This window comes from Temnothorax longispinosus, chromosome 5, assembly GCF_030848805.1.
Source record: "Temnothorax longispinosus isolate EJ_2023e chromosome 5, Tlon_JGU_v1, whole genome shotgun sequence".
Classification (NCBI taxonomy): domain Eukaryota; kingdom Metazoa; phylum Arthropoda; class Insecta; order Hymenoptera; family Formicidae; genus Temnothorax; species Temnothorax longispinosus.
This window is the reverse complement of record NC_092362.1, coordinates 4143060-4164279: the sequence shown is the minus strand read 5'-3', so window position 1 is coordinate 4164279 and position 21220 is coordinate 4143060. Positions and strand designations below refer to the sequence as shown.

At 43.8% G+C, this 21220-nt stretch overlaps 1 protein-coding gene across 20 annotated transcripts in view; it reads right to left on the bottom strand.

Annotated features, from left to right (window-relative positions):
* Nucleotides 1-21220, bottom strand: part of LOC139813746 (uncharacterized) — a 138489-nt gene that overhangs the window by 17932 nt on the left and 99337 nt on the right. For 12 of the 20 annotated variants that reach the window (XM_071779422.1, XM_071779425.1, XM_071779421.1 and 9 more), the window contains 9 exons: nt 20591-20678; nt 19723-19776; nt 14178-14357; nt 12496-12601; nt 8938-9026; nt 3316-3442; nt 1652-1740; nt 744-833; nt 617-661 (listed from right to left, as the gene is read on the bottom strand). In XM_071779422.1, coding sequence (XP_071635523.1) covers nt 617-661; nt 744-833; nt 1652-1740; nt 3316-3442; nt 8938-9026; nt 12496-12601; nt 14178-14357; nt 19723-19776; nt 20591-20678 — 868 coding nt within the window. The remainder of the gene's footprint in view (nt 1-616; nt 662-743; nt 834-1651; nt 1741-3315; nt 3443-8937; nt 9027-12495; nt 12602-14177; nt 14358-19722; nt 19777-20590; nt 20679-21220) is intronic. The other 8 variants (XM_071779431.1, XM_071779428.1, XM_071779427.1 and 5 more) reach the window with 4 other exon arrangements.

Below are 21220 nucleotides of genomic sequence, written 5' to 3'. Positions count from 1 at the left end.
AAAGAAATTCATTTTATCGTGAGATTCTGCCTAACACACCGCCTGCGCCGCGATCGCAGTTTCGGCGCTATCGCGATCGCACCGAAACTGCGATCGGCGAAGCTATTGTGACGAAAAATACGATGGCATCTATGGAAGAGATGCGCCCCAACTTCGCGATCAATCGGAAATAGCAGCAGCTGCATTTATTGATCGTAAAAGATGTATTATTTTTCGATAATAGAATCTTGCTTAAATTTATTGGATCCGAAATGAAACTAATTTCTGTGAAATCGCACTGGTTAGATCGTATTTCGTATGAACTTTGCTGTGTACGCGATTCGGTTATATGTCACGATGTTAAAAAAAGACAATAACCAAAAATATAGTTAAAAATGATATATGAATAAAAAATATTAAATAGAAATTTTTATATACCATGTAATTCACATTATACTTATATAATTTTTTCTATATATCATCCAATCTCTAGTTAGTCTTATTATATTATTAATCTTTTATTTTTTCCTTATTGAGTAAAGAGATTAATTATAATGTGTCACATTAATTTTCGAAGCAGCGGAATGCAGTTCGAAGTTCGATGAACGCAAGCAACAAATTTGACAAACGTACTCACCGATTCGCCTTTTTCTCCCTTTTCGCCTTTCATCCCGGGATAGCCCTACCGACAGAATCACATAAGATAAAATATTTACGATAAGACGGGTCCGTTGGAGCGATGGCGTTTACGGCCGTTTACGTACCGGTGGGCCGGGTAGACCTGGAGGTCCCATAAGGCCGGGGGGACCAATGTCGCCATAGTCGCCCTTTTCACCTTTAGGTCCGGATATTCCCTGAAAAGAGAGACGCGGCGTACATCAAATGTCACAGATTTATTCTTCCTTAATTCCATAAAAAAATCCTCTGCGTGTTACGTAATATCGCGCATATTAATTAGATTCAACATACGATATTTGTATAACATTACATAATATTATAGTGCAACTGATCAGAGAGTTGCATTGATATAACATTCGATATAATATTACAAGTATTCTGTATTGAAAGTTTAGCGCGCAATGGAAGGGATATCTAACATTTAACGAATATATTATGATATTTAATATATTGTGGATGTATTCTTTTTGAATTAATAATGCGCTTAATATTCTTTTAATGTCTATTTGAACAACGTTTATCACATTACGAGAATTCAGTTGCGCGGAAACACGGAATGATATTCAACCCGATCCTCAAAATACGCGGCGATTACTTATTACTGGCGGGACTAAAAAAAAGCTTTACGTAATAATGCACGCGTTAATTTTTATAACATTAAAATCTATCAGTTACGTAAATAACATGCGGATGCTACCGAAAGAAACGCTAAATCTTGAAGCTTTGGAAAATATAGCGAACAATATGTAATATATGCTACGAGTTTATTTTCCTCGAATTCTCTTGGAATTCTCTTGCATTTTCTCAACTTGTTTCAACAATCGTTGCAACGTAAAATACGCCGTGTGACATTGTGCAAAAGTCCGACGACGAGAGGAATATTAAATTTTCGCTACCTTTGTAAAACGCACGGTATGTCTCCCGAATATTACGTCGTAAAGGGCATGGCGGACGAGATTTGGGAGGAACCATTTCTCATTTGCGTTCCACTTACCGGTAATCCGGGGGGTCCTTGGATACCGGGATCGCCGTCGGTTCCGTTAAGTCCCGGTAAGCCCTGCAGTCCCACCTCTCCCTTGGGCCCTGAAAGCGAATTTGCCGGCCGTGAGCCGCCCGCTTGCTTCGAGCTCGCCGAAGTTAGATTAATTCGCGCGCGCGAGACAGCGCGAGATCGATGACGGCCCCGCAATTTCGTAAACGCGCGCGTGGCAAGAAAACCTCCCCCGCGCGCCCACTTGCCCACTTCGCCTTCCTTCCCCGCCTTCGTTTTTCCGCCTCCAACTTTCTCATTTTGCCCCGAGCGACTTCCCCCGTGCCGGGAATACTTCCGGCGTGTTTATCGCGTCTCGGTAGAATAGCTCACCCGAGGGATTACCCGCGAGACACACTCGATGTTTATTGTCAATCGGGGGATCTTTAAATGCACGCGGATTTCTTCGTATATTTTTTAACGGTGAAAAAATGGTGGGTAATTTTTTAAACAACAAAAAAGTTTCGTATGTCAACGACGTTATTTATACACATTGACGAGTCTCGTTTGTGCTTGGACATATTTGGTTTACACGCCGGTTTTTTAAAGCGACAGTCAGTGAAATATTGTCAATGCATTATTATCTTTTTTATACTCCGCCGATACCTTGATTGACGCTTTGAAAAGCACTCGTCAAAAGACCGTCACGCTTCAACGTTTGTCGCTAAACGCGCAATAATATTCGCGACGCGAATAGCAATGATAAATATCGATCGACCCCGATGACCCTGTTAGAAAAACAAACGTTTAATTAAATATCCAATTCGACGCGAAACGGATTAATATTTAATTTCCTCGCCGAACGAATCGGCGTTATTAACTTTTGATTAAAATTTTTCACGGAAGGCGAAGCGCTGGCCGCTTTACATCCGGAAGAGAATTGAGGGCACAGCCTTCGAATTCTTTCCCTAGGAACCGACGCGGGGTCGTTTTCAAGTTTCGTGAAAGAACTTTTCGAATCGTTCCGCTATTACATATCTTCGGAAAGTTAAACAAGAAACCCGAACTGATCTCGCGTGTCTGTGTTCAGTGGACCCGCATTGTTCTCTGCACGTTTGCATAATCAAATGGAAAAATACGATTTTTTAACATCACGTTCACTTCGCACATATACTGTGAAATTATGAGACGTTATACTTTCATACGATTATATGCAAAAATATTCAAAAGAAGGTGCGGTGCCACTGAAGATCGACTAAAATTAAACGAACCGTGTGACGAACATTTGATATTTATTTTCCTAGAAAAAATTTGATAAGCCGTGAATCTTAACGCTCCTCTCATTGAACTCTTCACAAATCAAATAAAGACAAAAGAAAAAAAACAGGAAATAAACTTTAATAATGAAATCAAATCTGATTGGCAGTATTAAACGTCGTCGATCGTATGTTAGGAGAGAAGACGTGGCTATTACTGCTAACCATTGGCCTAGAAAAGATCACACGAATTTGCATAATTTTCGAATTTTTCGCGCGGGTGCACGAGGGTAGAGAGGCGCGGCCGAAGGAAACGCGAAATCTTCGTGGGAGGATACTCCACGAATCTAAGGGGGCGGATACGATCGTTTTTTCGGTGCTTATCCTCGCCAATTTTCCCGCCGCGGTAGAATGGCTTTCGTGGTAATCTACCTGGTGAACCCGCGTCTCCCATGGCGCCCTTTTCGCCCCAGTAACCCCGTTCGCCGGGCTCACCCTTCGGACCCGGCAGGCCGGGGACACCCCTCGCCAATGCCAAACCGCTCTCACCCTTGAAACCCTACAATGACACTGCAAGGTCAGATCCAACCAGGTCCTCCATGTGCGCTGTCAATTTTTCTTTTTCATTTTTGCTTCTATAACGAAGCGTTAATCTGTCTTCTTTCAGAGAGGAGGGAGAGGAGGAGAGGATGGCGTTTCGAGATCTACGTCAATTATTCGGACGATCTTAGTACCTTGAATAGTCCGTTAAATTTTCACAATTTGTCTTTATACGTGAAATCTGCATAATCTTTTTTTATCTTAGGTGCCCAAGATCGTCCAGTTACTCTTCTGCACTACACAATTAAACACACTTGCGGTTCAAACGAGTATCAGTGATTACATCGTGACGTAGACAACGATTACTAACACTCATGCGACTATACAGGATTCGTTAGTTGGGGTAAAAATTTAGTAGAAAATCGAGGACTACTATAGTATATCTCTTTCTCTCTCGTGCTAGACGATAATATATCTATGATTTATAGTCTCCCCGCATAATTACAACCTGTAGAGCCAGTCCTACTGTGCCTAATAGGTTCCTTTCTTATTCGCAAAACGCAAAAAGGTATCCCATAAATTGTGATTTATTATATATTGGCAATTCCGTGCATTTACACAGCAATAAAAACTTTCAATTTACATGCATCGTTAAAATGTAACGTGGACCATTTACATTTGATTTGTATACCTTGAAATATTATTAGCAAGTTAATACAACAAAAACAAAGATGTTTTTTATTAAATTCACAAAATAATAATTATAATAATTATAAATGGAATGTAAACACGAGAAATACTATGCGAGAGAGAAGGAGAGGGACGAACGAGGGGTAGGACCGACAGAAACATTATTAAATAAAAACAGATAATATTAATATCGCGCGTAAAATAGAGCATAGAGAGAGAGAAAGAGAGAGAGACACCATAGTCGCGACAGTAAGCTACATACTTTGAATACTTACGCGACAGCCTGCAGGCGCTTGCGATCGCCGGTCGATAGGGTTGCGAGAACCTCAACACAACAACAAGCCAGGGGTAGTAGTGGTTATTAGTGATTAGTGAATCGAACCGATATACGGGAGAGAAGTAGTGGGATGGTGTTACTCGCTACATAAACACAAATTAGTTACACAAGCTACGTACGCTACACACCGAGGATCACTACTCACTAATTATACACGCGCACACACACGCACGCACGCACGCACGCTGTCAAAAGCGCTCGATATCGCCTCCGTCATCCCAAAAAGGACAGTGGCGAATGCGACGGACATCTACACGGTGGTCCAATCAAAAATATCTCAGGGGTTCTTCGACGAATATTGGAGGTCTGGCTTTCCTTAGCGAAAATGTCGGATCGCTAGATTACTCTATGTCCGGAATAAATTTAAATCTGATGAAAAACAACTTAAAGGACCAGTCGCAAAAGTCAAGATACTTTCAAAAGAGATTAACCCCTGCAGGTATCGAGGAACCATTTCCAAGATATTTTTGAACAAATCTGGCACACTCCGTATACGTTAGCTGTAGTTAGACGTACACTTGGCCGCGGCTTTGCAATCGGGACGCACGCAGCGTATCCGGGACAAGCATCTCCCGGCTTCGCGTCTCGTTAGAGAGGCAAATCGAGCGGACGGGCGAAATTGCGAGCGAGCTTGCTTTGTGGTCGAATGGCGAATTTTACGGTTCGGTGAGCCGGAGGTAAGTATCGCGGGCGGGCACGTGTATCCGCGAGTTTACCGTCGTGGTTCGACCGCGAAACTGCAGCGGAACTGCCGAAGTTGCCCCGAAGTAACTCTCAGCGTCTGAGACCGCGTCTATAAGGGCCACGGGGTTACAAGACTTGCGTTATATTTCGTACATTTAGTCGCGTTTCTCTCCTGTAGACGTACATTTCCGTTACTTGCGAAATTATTCTACGGTACTCCATAATCGCGAAAAAAATTAGAAAGCGCAATTGCAATTATATTGAGAACAAACCTTAAGAGAGAAAATTTAATTTTACGCAAAGAAAAGTACGAGATATTTTGCTAACTCCTATATGTGGTAAAACTTTAGTAAATATCATTCGGTCTCTCATTGCACCTTAATTCAGTTTGGTTTATTCGTTTGGATATATGCACTTTTCCATTGGAAAATGTGAAATTCGTGGATTTGTTCTTTTATTCATTAATCAAAAGTTTGTCATGCTTTTAGCATTGCACGTGGTAAAATCGCCAAAAGGGTACCGTTGACTTACTAGCCACTTCGCTGCAAAAACCGGCTCGCTGTAAATCCACGAAAATAAAATACACAGAGTTACGGAGAATTTAATATAACTTCGAAATGGAACGGAATACTTTTCTGTCATGAACATATGAACAGGTGAAACCTTCACACATTACGGCAAGAAACACACACTTTTGCATTAAATATAAATGAGCGTGTTTGAAAATTAATTTTGTTAATGAAATTTTGTTCCGTGGAACAATAATTATTGTACAAGTCTTCAATTTACTCTGCAAGAACTTTTGACCAACTAATTTATATAGTGCTCTATGCTTTCAATCATTTCAATTGTTATATTTAATTTAGCAAAGAATTCGTTATATACATCCTAAAATACTGTATGTGCAAAATACAGATTCGAGGTATAATAAGAGCCGTTAAAATAAAACAGAAAAAATTAATAGAATTATATTTTCTTCATTAGATTAACTCCTATTTCCCTATATAACATTATATTTGGAGACAATTGAATTTCTACTTGCTTACCATGCTAAGATTGACAAAAAGTATATTAAAATGGACAGCAAGAGGAATCTTGAACTAATATTCCAAAACTAATATTGCAAAATTAGAGTAACTAAACTTCATCGATGAAATTACATCTCGAATCACATTTCCATAGACAATTTCAAACACGTTAAATGCCACACAGTGGTCACCTATGGTCAGTGCAATCACGCCGAAGCGTTTCATTAATTTTCGATGCGACCACGAGCGTTTAGGAAGTCACGCGTTGTATCAGTGGATCAATTAACGAACGAGCTAACGAATATATGCGTCAAGAAAATTTCACTTTGTCTTTCACATAATTAAATGCATCGCGCGTTCTCAATTCCAGCGATATTGATATTCGTGGAAAACGTGTTGTACAAACTGGTCTGGGGATGCGCCGCGTGTGGGGTCTCCGTTTGCAACAGCCGTCGGGAGAGAGAGAGTTACGATCACTCGGCAGATCTACGAGTATACTTACGATGGACCCGAAAGAGCAGTACGGTCGTACGCCAAGCTCTTAGGCGCACTAGTTTACAGGTGTTAGGCGCGTAGGCGTGTAATTCGGCCGGAAGGAGAACGCTTTAAGCCCGCCACCCCCTGTGTTCGCTCGCTCGTTTGCTTGCTTGTTTGTTTGCCAGCTCAGTCTGCGGTTCGCGAATGTCGCTGGTGATGATGCGCACGAATGCGTGGAGACGATCGACGTCTCGACGTTCGCGCGAAGGGTAAAAAAACGAGAAAAAGAAAGAGAAAGAAAGAGAGAGAGAGAGAGAAACAGAGAGAGAAAAAGAAAGAGTTAGGGGGTGAGAAGAGGGAGAATCCGAGGGGAAGCCTCGGATACCACAATATGGATACGTGTTATTTGCTGCCACCAACGTTTCTTTTTTTTTCCTGCTTTCTTTTCCCGTTCCTGCCTACTATTCTACTCTTTTTCTCTTTTCATTTTCCATGTCATTGTTTCTCTTTTCGCATTTTTTGTATGGGACAGACGAGTCCCGACAGTCGCTCGAGGTATGTATGCAATTCCGAGGACGGACACGGGCGGGCGAGGAAAGCTCCCGAAGGAGGCGCGAGAAAATATCGCGTGTAAAAAGATATATACATATATGATTTCGCGAATCGAATGGCGACGTAACCGTAACAATGTTGCCGAATAATAAATAACACGTGTAATATTCTGTGGTCAATTTATAAATGTATGAATTTCAAATTCGCTGTTACTTGATTCTATACGGGGAACGAATATGCGCGTGCGACCGCATTTGAAAACCATTCGGTTAATTTACATTGCGCGCACAAACAAGAGGAATAGTTAATCAATCGAAAAATAAATTTTTTACGCGGCATTCAAAAATTGTGGACGCAAAACAAAATGGAGAGAATTCGTTTTCGCGTTCTTTCTCGTCGCCGTTTCTTCTCGCATCCCATCCACATTCCGTCCGTGGATGCAAACATCTTCGCGAAGCGCGGAGATTATAAATCGCCTCACGGCGGAGGAGCTTCCCTCGGAGCCCGTAACCGTAACCGAGTGACGATGCTGTTCGGCTGCAGTTTATTCGACGATGCAAATGTGACGGAGTGACGTACGTGCTCATGCTCGCGTGACTGCGTGAAGAGTGCTGTGTGCCGTGCCGTGCTGTGCACGCGCGCGCCGTGCTTGCGGCACGAAGAAGCGTCCCGTAGAGTCGCGCTCGTTTTCGCGACTGGAGATCTCGGGGATTACGAAATCTAATATTCCGCGAGAAAGGCGCGAGACGTCGGCGACGATGCTCGAAAGTAGGGCGAACGAGACCAAGAAGGCGAGAAGAAGCGAGGATGATGGACGAAAAAAAGAAAGCCGGACGTTTTTCTCGCGCAGAAAGGAAAATTACGGCGTTTGTTCTCCGCGGAATTGCGGAGAATTATTTAATCGATAAAAACAGAAGATTGAAATCTCCGGAAGAATCGAGCGCAATTTCAAATTTAAGTTTACCGGGATAATTGATGGCTGTGACATTCGTTAAATCGTCGTTAGGCAAAAATCGAAGAATGATACATTTTTTACCAATTCTGTAAATTAAGTTGTTTAGCACTCTCGAAATCGAAGCAAACAAACGAAATGTGACAAAATCGAAATGTAAACGCAAATGCGACGCGAGATCCGCTCCTCCAATTACAACGCGGAATTAAGAGCGACGTAATCGGGAATATCAAATCAGGCAATCTAGAGCCGCCGCGCGACGGAAACTCCGCTGACGCTAAAACACTCGGTCTATATGTACCTATATATAGATACTGAAGAGGCATGGTGTTGTGACGCGATGTAAAAGACAGACTGTACTCCCACGCGAAAATAAACTACGGTTACGTCATGCTACGCAACATGAGGGATCTAAGTAGTGACAATTCAAGTCAAGAGGCATGCGGTTATCAGCGTCCGAAGGGACGTGAGTGTCCGATGTATTTCGCTACACCATGCAAAAGCATGCACGCAGCATGCGGGACGCAGGATGCAAAGGGGGGAGGGGGGTTCAAGAGGATATCGGGGGAACAGATTGGATGGACCATCCCTTTCTTTCCGTTTCCTTTTTTTTTGTCGTTTTTTTTTTAATTTCTTTCTGCTTCCTGCTACGTTCGGATTCAATCAACGGATAACGGGATCGGTCGGGACGAATGGGACGGCTGGGTTAGGGGACGGGTGGGGCGGATGGTCGTATACGGGGGGTTACTTTGGTCGATGGTCGGCGGCGGTCGGAGGACCTCGCTGAAGCTTACCCTCTTCCCTTGCTTTCCCCGAGCACCCTTCTCGCCGGGCAGGCCGGGCGGTCCTGTCGGGCCCAGTTCTCCCTTCTCGCCCGGGGACCCTGCGTGCCGTGCATAAGATGAAACATAGTGCCCGCACACCACGCTGGCTCGTCCGCACGCACGCACGCACGCGAACGAGCAGCGCGGAATTTCCGGGATCGGCGGTGTTTTTCGAAGATTCTCTTCGAGTGATCGAACGCCGAGCGGCGGCGTTTGACGAATCGCGTGATCGGAACTTTACGGAAGTGAATATCTGGACCGAGAGAAACGCGGCTCGCGGCGATTTTTGGAACGAGACGAATTATAAGAAATTTTACGACGAGTAACGCGATCGGCCGAAATGCCGCAATGTAAACTCGAATGTAACATTATCAATCAAGATTTAAGCGGCTAAGAACTGGAATTACGGTCTGTCAAGTGTACGGATTAACACTTCATTTATGGCGACGTATTCAACCGTTACTATTTTATCAGCAAAATTCTGACTTATCGCGTCTACGGTTCTCCGATAGAACTGACAGCTAACAACATGGTACGTCGCAACGAGAACGATCAATGTTGTTTCTGTCACACGGCAAAGAAACTTCTATATCTGCATAATAAGATTTTCTTTCATTTGCTCGCCAGTAATAGAGTGACATTTGTCGTAACTTCCGTAATACTGATACAATGATTAGAGAATATTCTGTCTCTATAAAATTTATATAAATTCAATTCGACTAAATAACAACTATATTCTTTTATATTTTATAAAGAAAAAAACTTCTCTGCAAAGAGTAAATATAAAATTTGCTTATCTTCCTGTAGCGAATAGCATCGATATACCTATAAACTGTTAACTTGCAATGTTTCAACACGCACGAGCTACCTTTCTATGTTTTATCTGTACCATAAAGTCACAACTACCATATAAAGCTGCAACTGCAAAAACTGTTCCCGCGTGCACGAAACGAAATTCGCGGATCGCGCCGAGCCAGAGTAAATACGCCGGTGTGGCGCACGTCGTTGATTCTAAAATACGACTTCGTACAATATCGACAGTAGCTTTGTACAACACCGAGAGTTTCCGCGACTCCCGCGCTCGCTGCAGTTCGTGCCATGAAATTGCGAGACGGATTTGTATGTGGCTAAATTAATTCTGTCAGGCGCGCATGTATAATGCCCGGAAACGTTGTTACTCGTCCTTGCTTCTCTGCCGTCGTCGCGCAACGGTATAAAGACGGATTAGCGTTCGCGTAATTTCGTTCTGTCGAATCCATCGGACTCGCAGCTTGCTAGCCACGCTTTTCGCGACGTTGTGTCCTCGACACGATCGTTTCGCCGTAGCTATCTTACCAAGGCTAGATTACCTTCTCGCGCGACAAGATAAATCGATGTAAAAGCTCTCCATCTAAAATTCGCAAGCTCTACGAAAAAGATTTAATTCGGTCTTTCTATTAAATCCCTTTTAAAGTCTTTATCTTTACTTTGTTCTCGATTAGGATAAAAGGATTTGATCTCGAGATATTATCTAATTAGCTTTCATTGTAGAAATGATTAATCCCAATGCTATTCGAATCAAATTGATTTATTTTCGAGAAACGAGCATGTGTATTTCGGTGCAAATGCATAAATCGTGTAATTTCCAACGATTATCACGTTCCGACAGTCTCTTTAAACCCAGCTAAAGATTTCAGAGCGTAAACGAGCGTGTTTAAAACTGTTTCGGTGTTTTCCTGTTTTCCCGACGCGATTCACACTCAATTATAATCACGGAATTCTCCCCGCGGATCAATCATGTCGCGAGGCAGGTAACTGATACTCGGCGACGCTTTTGCCAATATCCAACGTATCACGGTCAACACGGCGCGCTGTAAACGGTCGTTTACGAGAGTAGCGAGATCGGATTCTGAATACGTCCGCGATCGTAAATCATTTTCTCGCCGTCGTCGTCGCGCAGTATACGGCGGGGTGGCGCGCGAACATTGACGAACGACCGAGTCGTGAGATATTGGCGCGAGGAGGGTCGAAATTTTTTTTTCTTTTTTTTTTAAGTCGGCAGTCGCCGCTCGCATCTTTTCGCGACGAGATATTCCTCGGCTCGCGCGAACGCGCCGTGCCTCAGGAGTGCGCATTTATTACCCTCTGCACTATTCACGAGGAGCGTTGCGCGTGGTGTCTCTTGCCTTGTAATTTTAACCAGGGAGCTGAATCTTTTACACGCGGAGTATCTCGGAATTGTCGTGACAGTTCCCGGAGGCAACAGATTTCTCGGTTGCACTTATATAGCGGCGCGCTTTTTCTCGGCGAATATTTCATGGAAATTTCACGTCGGTCGCATCTTTATATAACGTTAATACCACTAAGTATGTTAGTCTAATGAAATTTAGATTAATTGTGTTATAAAGCCCCAATCCAATTTTTTACAAAATTTACTTCTGCATTTTTAAAATCTGTTTTTCACACACACACACGTCCTATTTACTTTCTGTATGACTATATAATCCTTCAGAGTAACGTTGCGCACAGTAATACTTTAATGCTTAAATATAACGTTGACATTTAATTATATTTTTCTTTCACTACAGAAAATTTCCTAATGTTTCTTGCGTGTGGGTGTGTGATCGCCATTTTTACGAGATTAATTTCACGACAAACCGAGTATGAATTTCGAGATACCATCATGTATATAAATGCGTAGCGCAGTTTTTTGGACGGTGCTCCTCGCGGACACTCAACTCCCGAAGGGTTAACGTCCTATCCGCACGGGACGAGTGGCGGCGTAGAGAGAAAAAAAAAGGAAGCTCGCGCGAATGGCAAAGAAAGATTTGCTCACGGCCGCATACATTACTACATGCGGCCGAGACACAGCACGTGTATACGCCCACCGTATAACCGCGCGATCGCCTCTCGATCCTCTCGAGGAACAACCTGCACGGTCATCCAAGTCAAGATTTCCTCATCAAACATTTCCGCGTTTTCTTCGCCTGAGGTCACGCCGACGCGCGAAGATAATCGATTCACGGATGAGTGCAGCTCGTCGTGTTCCGATTCCGAACGATCGCGGCACGGATCGACTTACAATTAATCGTTTTTTTCGCCGGATCGCGATACTAATGATTCCTTAATCGCGCACTGCCCATTCAAAAGAATTCTTCGGGATTATTAAGTGGAAGATTATACAGCATGTCGAAATAAACAGAGAATAATGTGAAAAATATCGATTTTAATAAAACGATAATAAAACGTGTAAACTAGAAATATTAACTAAAAATACTGTCGAGAAAATGAAAAGTAAACATGACTATGCAAGTAACGAAAAAACAAATTGGGCTCAGCCCGGTATGTGATTTCCTAATACAATTGGATAAAGCTACCAAATAAAGATATCAAATTCAAAATGAAATGATGACGAAATAAATAATTTGCACAGAAGATTCGTAGAGAGTTACCGTAACGCCGTTCTCGTATTCCTCACGGGGAATTGCAATTGACGCGTAATGTTTAATCATTTATTTCGTATGCAGATTATCTCGTTTGTATGCTTACCAGGTGGTCCTGGTGGACCAGGTGGGCCTTCGAATACTCCACTTGGAAACTGCTCACCCTTTAAGGTCGTCGTGAAGCCCCGATCGCCTTTATCACCCTTGTCACCCTGTCGAAAATAAACTTTCGATGACTTTTCGATATTTATTACATACTACATAGCCTCCCTCATATATTCCTCGCTTCATTACAATAATTATTTCCTGAAAATGAAATTATCTTATTTATTTTCCGCGACAATTCTGTACCAGCGAGTACGAACAAGTTAATTAAAAGAACACTTTCCTAAATGGATAGCGTTTGATGATCCTTTACCGTGGCAGTATCAAGCGTTAGTAATTAATATGCAGGAACGTGCTTTCGAATGTAATTAATTATAGTTGGATTAAATTAACAATGCGCCGGACGTAATTAATACTCCATTGTTCTGTAATCGCTCTGTTGTACTCCATTAATAATTATCGGTTGCGTAACCTCTTGAATGACGCAATATTAAGTGTATAATACCTATGTAACGCTGCGCTTCTTTTTTAACGATGGACCAGCTATACATAATAGCTTGCTTGTTTAATTGCAAAAAGTGCCTTTGCGTGAAAAACAATGCATATTCTTTTCGCCTTTGCGCCAATTGGATTTGAAAGATTCATCGCGATTAAGCGAAATTGAGAGAACGCCGCGCCGGTTGAAATTTGAGAGTAATTCAAAATCCCGTGAGATTAGCTGGATTTGTTTCAAACCACGTACTTGAAAGCTCGCGGCCCCGTGATCATTACATAATTCCACGGTATAACGTGGTTACCTGCGGTGATATATCCGTAATATTAAATCATTCCCTGCGGAATTTTGAACACGGTATCGGACGTTTGATATTTCGTAATACGCAAGCCCACGATTATGCGTGAAATCACGCTTTATAGTTTCTATTGGGTAAATAAAGTTAAGTTTAAACTCCGTATTATCAATTCAGCCATTAACGAACCGGTAATAGAGATAATTTATGCAACAATGTGACATAACATATTTATGAAAGTAAAATCTGTCACTATTATTATGTAAACGCATGTATGTTTACGCGGAAATGCCCCCTATTTTTATAATATTATATTTTTTGCTCTTTGTCTTCATTTTTTTAATCTTGGGATAATTATAAATTCTTTTAACGCACGTTTTCAATTAATATTAATGAAAATTATTCATCATTATTCGGGAGATAATTTAGTTTCTGCATTATTATCTGTCCTACTTCTATGCAATCTCAACTTCGCTTAATTATTTCCGTAATAACATTTTTGACATGTTTGAAAATTACCGTTATATGCAAAAAGGATTCGAGAATGAGATTTATTAATTTTAATAGAATTTTTCAAAAATTCCTTATGGGATATTTTTTAAAATATTTCAATATATTAAAAAGAGTATATATAGTACTAGAAAAATCTTTTAAATAAATCACTTGTCCCTCATCTTTTCAATGTCCATGCGTTCTCCACCAAGAGAACGCATGCTACTTTCACCCCTTTCGTGACGGAATGCCACCTGTCACGCCGAGAGGAGGACAGCTGACCGAGGAAAGCTCTTCAAATCTAGGGAAACGGATGACATTTGATACCTCGATGTCCCAAAGATCGGGACATGGCCGACGTGTAACCGGAGATACGGCGTGGATTAATTTCTCTCGGACTCACCTTGGGACCTGCAAGTCCAGGCGTGCCCGTCGGGCCGATGGGTCCGATCGGCCCGGGCGGGCCCTTCTCCCCTGGTGCGCCGACCTCGCCCGGAATCCCTTGTCTGCCCTCGTGCCCGGGAAGACCCTCGGCTCCTGACGGACCGGGTGGTCCCGGCGGTCCAGGTTCACCCGGCTCTCCCTGTTACGTCCCAAGAGCGTTACGTCGTTACGGCTTTTCTCTCCGGCGAGAGCCCTCGACACAAGAGTGTCTCTCGGTACTCGTCGGTTTGTGCCACGGACTGACGGGGGATCGACAAGGGGAAGAGAGAAGAAGGGGGGTTCAAAGAAGAAGGAGAGTCGTATATGTGGTGTACGATCTCTCGGGTGAGCATATGAGGAAGGTGGAACAGTAAAAAGAAGTAGATAGCGAGAGAACAAAAGATAGACAGAGCCAAAGAGATAAAGAGTGAGGTAGACGAAGTTAGTAAAGAGTCCAGAGAGAAAGACAGAGAGAAAGAAAGACAGACAGACAGAGAGAGACAGAGAGAGAGAGAGGGGGGGGGAGTATGTGGACTGGCGGGTAGACGCAGGAAAAAGGATGAGAACTCGCGAAAGAATAGTGCATGGAAACGAGAAAGATCTCGGCGCGCGTGCGCGGGGGTACGAGGTTGCTCTTTTGCGCGGATTTATGGTTTCACGATGCGGCGAATAACAACAGCGAGCTACGGAATGATGAACTTTTTACCGTATTATCGTATTACTACTACGCGCCGCTTCGGCTACGGCGCGATAAGGCGAGCGAAGAGTTTTCGTTTAGCGCGGGAGAATTTTTCATTATCTCTCTCGTAAGAAGACGCCCAAAGATGCTCGAGGTGTAACCGGATCCCGCGAAGAAACACCTCCGTGATGGTTCTTAGGATCGTTTCTTTCTTCCATGGATACTTTCGCGCGATCGTTTTCGACGTAATGTAGAAAACTTTCCGACGTGCCGGGAGCCGTTAAAAGACGGTGTCCGTTGGACGGATCCGGAGCTAAAATCGCGGCACGATAAGTTCGAAGGCAATTTTGAAATATCTTTTAAGCGAACAAGTTTTATCTTTTCTTCCGCAGTTCCGCAGTTATTGGCACTTATTCCTCAAGTAAAGTAATTTAGCGAAACAGAAAGAGCTAAAGGAAAAGTGAGAAAAGATAAGTTTTGATTATATTCTTAATTAGTTTTAAGTAATAGGATCTTTGTGAAAATGCTTAATTAATTCTCGTTTTTACACGTTTCATCATTATCGGAGAGAGAAAGCCAACAGCGGATTTCTTGTCGAGAAAATCTGACGAAAGCCGACGTATGTCAGAGAATTTGTCAATTTTATTTCTAAATTAAATATCTCGATAATAAAATCGTAAATATTTTTAAATTCCTATCGGCTTAAAATTGCGCTGAAATTATCCGGGGGATCAGAATTCTTTCTTTTTTTTTAATACTTGGCGCGGCCGCGTTATATGACGGTACGAAAAATATCGCTGTTAGTACGTGTCATATGCGGTCCGCTACGCGTGCTCTCGGGTCAAATATTAATTAGACCCTTCATCAAACGCATTCGGGACGATGAATGCCGCGGTTCATCGAAGGCCCGGGCTATTGAAACAGCATTTTCCAGCGGCGATGAGACAGCTCGCCGTACACGAACGAGCAATTAATTTCTGTCACGACCGGAGAGAGACACACATCAGCTGCCGAGCGCGACCACCCCCCGAGAGCAACCACCCCCCCGGGAGCAAATGCGCGCGGAGAACACGTGTTTATATATGCGCTCGCGAGAGATAACGGCGGGGAAGACGATAGATGCACGATACGCGTCGCGATTCGACCACATCGAGCGCGCATACACATGCATGCAGTCGCGACGCATCCCCGACCGAATGATATGGCCGAGACAAATAACGATGAATCGTCGTTCGGTGCGTATAGCGGGACACCACATACACGCACAATATGGCCAGGCATACACAGAAATGTACGAGCAACGTTTAGAGAAGTCTACGACACGCGGCATGCATTGGGCCAGACGTATCTACACGCACGTACCAACACATATCCCGAGGGCGCAGGTGCCCCGCGGATGAAAACTCAACCGGAATGGCCCGACGAGGCGCATTTTCGGAGATATACGCGGTCGTCGCGGGCATTTTACGGGGGGCAACATGTTTCATGGTTTTGGAACGAAAAAAACATAGAGAGAAGATAGAATAACTTCGGCGCAGCCTATTTTTTAATTTCTCTCCCGCATACGCCGAAACCGATGCGAGGCCTGAGGCACCGAGAGCCGTAATTAAACAGGTCTGAATATTCATGCAAATATGAGAACTCCGTCATATCGAAAGATGATTAAATTTTTCCATGTTGTTATAAAAGTGAATTAAAAATTTACATGTGAAATGATACGGCGTGCTATTAAATATTTTTAGAGAAATTCAGTTGCGTAAAATCCTTTTGTGTGTGCGTGTGTGCTTGATTCTAATATAATAAATATCATTTCTCGACGGACTACGCTAGTCGATACGACTAATTAAACTGGCGTAAAATATTTCTTTTAACTTCGCTTTCGCGGAATCTTCCGTGAAAAAGGGACAAGGGATGAAAAAACGACAAACTTCTCGCATCTCATGAATACTTACAATTAAACGTAACGAGGTTCTTTAACGGGATAATTAACTGCAGTTAGCGTTTCATTATTGAATCCTCGAACGTAGCTCTAGCTGTAACGTCGCTGGAGAAAGGGAATTTAGCTCATTATGGTTAACCGCCTCTCCCAATATTCCCGTGGTTGCGCTATATTGTCATTTATTATTTGTGTTACCCTTATGCATTACCACTGCCATTGTGTCAGGCGCTCGTGTATTTTCATGTAAATATATTACAACGCGCCTGTATCTTCAAAAGCATGTCTGTATCGATGCTCGCAATCGCGTCCCGCAATTCTCGAAATAGGTCAGGCGCGCTTCTCTTCCAGCAGCGCACACCTGTCGAAGCAGCATCTTCGAAATGAGCTTTGTTATCTCCAAATCGACTCTCGGTGCAAATCGCCTCTGACATTCTTTATTCTTTTCCTTCGCCGCTACTCTTTTTTAATAACGCCGCGCGATCCGATAATCGGGATATAATCGTCTCGCGAGTACATTTTGAATATTCGAGTTACGGTTGACCAACGCCCGCCGGAGGACCAGCAGTCACTCATTCATTCCCGACAGCTACATCAATACACCATCATCGTGCGATCATGCGACTGCGATACGGTCACAGGCAAAGTCTACGGATACCACCTACGCGTTCTTTAAGTCGCCCGCGCATTCATCCAGCGGGTGGATGGACACACACGCGCGCACACCCGCATGCGTAGGTGGGTAGCGCACACACCGCGCATCGCACTACGCCACAGAGAGAAAACAGGATAGACTGCAGATGGTTACAAAATAGTATCATGCAACGCACGCACGCACGCGCCCCGTGTGTTGCGGAGGCGCGCGTGCGATTTTCGCATCGGCATGCGGGACGAATGCGGGGCGGGGTCGTGCATTTTTACTCGCGCCTTATGTGCGCCAACGTAGCGCGGCACACCGTTGCCCCCTTTTTTCCCTCCTCTTTTTTTTCCGCACGCGCGTTCCCGTCGCGCCGGGATTTTTTCGCGGCTACGCGACCACGTAATCCGCGCCTCTCTCGCGTAAAATTCCCTCTCTCGCGGAGGCGTTCGTGAATTTCGGGCGTTATTTTTTTTCCTCTATGGTTTTTTTTTTTTAGTATTGACATCTTGCCTACGTGTCGCGTCGAATGCGAAACCCAATCATTATGAAGATTTAGTCGAAAAATATCGTTGATAATAATTTTGAATATTTTACCAAGTTAAACTCGAAAGTTTTGTCATTATCAGTATTTGTTTTATCAAAATCTTGTAATTCTAGTTTCACTTATTATTATTATTATAAATATCTCGTATGCATATAATGTTTCTATAAAAATAGATAATTTGATAATCGCAAAGATTTATCACAGACATTGTGTACAAAATTTCAAATAAAAGATCTTGAAAAAATTCTGAAAGATCTGAATTTCTTTCATCGTAAAATTTAAGTTGGAAATTCCTACGTCGGCGTAACCGAATAGCTGAAAATTCTTCGACTGTAAATTTGACTCTAAAAATTTCTACGTTGTAAAACTAATTCTAAAAATCTTTCTTCGGAATTTGATAAAGCGATGCGTCTCGAGCAACGACGGGGGCGATATCCCCTTTGAAACTCAAACGGCGCTCGTGGAAGCCGCCGCCGTTGTGTCAAGTCAAAGCACTAGCGCGGAGTGGATGTATGAAATGTGCGAGGAGAGGCCGGCCTCATCTCTTACTCTCTGAAAGAGTATAGGATATCCGCGCTGTTGGCACTCCACTACCGCGGCCGCCTCTTCGATCTTTCGAGAAATACGAGAATTCGACACCGAGACTGGCAGCCGAGAGAGGCTGTGTGTCTGCCTTTCGCGAGAGGATTTGCATTCGCCCGAGTGGTGGAAATACCGCGAGACGGCAAGACGGCGGCTTCCCTCCGCGGATTTTTCGAGCGGTCTTTCCTACGGCGTATCTCGGGACAATCGATTGCCGGGATGGTATACGAGGCGCGCGGTAACTTGTACACGACCCCCGATAGAAGAGAGTAGAGTAGAGAGAAAGAGAGAGGGAGATGGGGGTATCGAAAGAATGGAGGTATCGAACCGTAAAGTAAAAGGGTACGTTGTAAGAGTCTAGCGAACCTCGCAAATGTTCGATATGGCGCGAGCACAGCGGGATGTGATTCGACCAGAGTTACACAACTGCTTCGAAACTTCCTTCCGCCGTGTTCGCGCCTCGTTTCGTTCCCTCTCGATCGAACGGTGCTCGGCACGAAGCCGCCGCGTCGTCGACCGCGACAAAATTCCGCCGTGCGATTAAGGGAGCGGACATAGACAGCGCGCGCTCGGTATCGGTTATCCGACCGATAAATAAATCCTCCCCGACAACTTCCGGTTGTCGCGACAGCGCGGGGCGAGAACTAAGTTTGCAATCTCGGCGAAAGGGAGAAATTAAATCGCCCCGGGATTCCTTCGAGGTGGGCAAACTTTTGCAACTTCTTTCCAGCGCGACAGCTCGTTTCAACGGCGCGTTTTCTACTTTCACCAACGAATTTAGAATGATCCCGTGGTGTTTAAGTGTTCTCGAGAAAGTATGAATAAACAAAAGGTAAGTTTTAAAGATATTCAAATAATTCATTCATCTGCGGCACATTTCCTCCCGTTTTTTTTTTCAATTTAAATGTCCAAGTAACTTAAAAAATTTAACGTGTCTTGGAAATAACAGTTGCAACACGACGTTCACGTAAATAATAACGAGCGATTGACATATTTTAGATTTATAAAAAATTTAAAAATAAAATTTATCTTCTAAAAAAACCGAAGTGTAGCGCAAAAATTCGAATCGAGCACCATTCGTCGAGGGACGACCGACGAAAAGGGGAAGGAAATGGGGGAACTCCCGAAAAGCAGGCGCACTTACTTTCAGTGGTATGATGTTCTGCGCTGAGATATTAACCCCTTTCTCCTGAAGATCCTAAAAGTAGGTCAATACTACGGGTAAAAAACCAAATCGCTACAAGACAAAAACGGGGGGAGGGGGAAACGATTTTCGGTACCGGGCGGGAAGCGTATCGGGAAATTCATATCTTTTTTTTATCAGGGGTTGAGTGGGGGAGGGTACGGGTTCTCGTATCTCACTGCTCTTCCGAATCCAAGGCATGCCCAGAGATATACCTAAATACTGTAACTTAAAGTAAACACCATTACCAACCAAAAACCAAAGTGAAAAAGTGCGTCGCCGATGGCCGTTCGTTCTCAGCGGTCTCTCATTATCGTTCAATCACGACCAACAATAAATTATCTCGCATGATATATCGCAATTATTTTATCCTACGTATATGTCTTAAAGCAAATTCCGGGATCGACAGAGGCAAGAGAGGCCCCGAATCGACGATGGAGCATCGACAACGCACTTCGTTTCATATAAACCAACGAGAGAACGCTACACCGAAAGCACCGCACGAGGCAAAACGACTAGCTAAATAACAACTGGACGACGAGAGATCCGGCCTGTCGCGCATCCGGGATGTAATATGCGACGACGCGCGGACACAAAAATAACTGACATACAGGTAACAAAAGGGGATGAACGGTGGGGAAAGTGGGGACAGCGGACGGGGGATGAAAAGAAGAAGAGAAGAAGCGACGACTACGGCAGTGTTGGACAATGACGAGATGACGGGTGAGAAACAGCGGGGAGAGACGATTGAGGGGATTGGAGGATGTCCGTCCGGATCGCGACACCGAGAAGCGTGTCGCGCCTTCCGAGGAGGAGGAGGCCGGTTTACCTTGAGGGCGACGATTTCCGCGTAGCCGAGCGTCCCGCCGCGGAGCGTCGTCACCGACCTCTTTAACCCCAATCCCTGTGCATTGACCCGTAGGCGAGAAAAAAGGCAAGGTTTATTTATTTACTCTCGTACTGCGATGTCGCGTCGCTGTTGGCTGTTGGCGATCGACGCGTCGAACGGGCGCGAACGAGCGCGAAACAGATTTTGCGTGAAATTCGTGAAATTTTTTCACGAACAGGCGCGGAGTCCACGTGCGGGAAAGAGACGCGACGAGACGCCAGAGATTGACGTGATTCTTCTTTTCTCGCGCCTGTCGTTCACACCGGCTAAGGCAATCACGCCGATTTTGCGCCCGCGCCGTCTGCATTTTGACGGATGGCGCGCGACGGAACGAACGTAGATTAGCGCGCGATAACTGATGCGATTTTTTTCTCGAACGATGATCTTCATCCTGCCGTTATTTAACTCGGGAACGGACGCCTAAAGTAATTTATTTTTACACCCCAGTATCGAAAAAATTAAGCTCACAGTAATTTTAATGCGGTTCTTTCATTTTTAAATATTTTTTTCTTTCTCTTTACTTTTTTTCCAGAAAATGTTGAGTAAACTTACTTACATATTGTCCTCAAA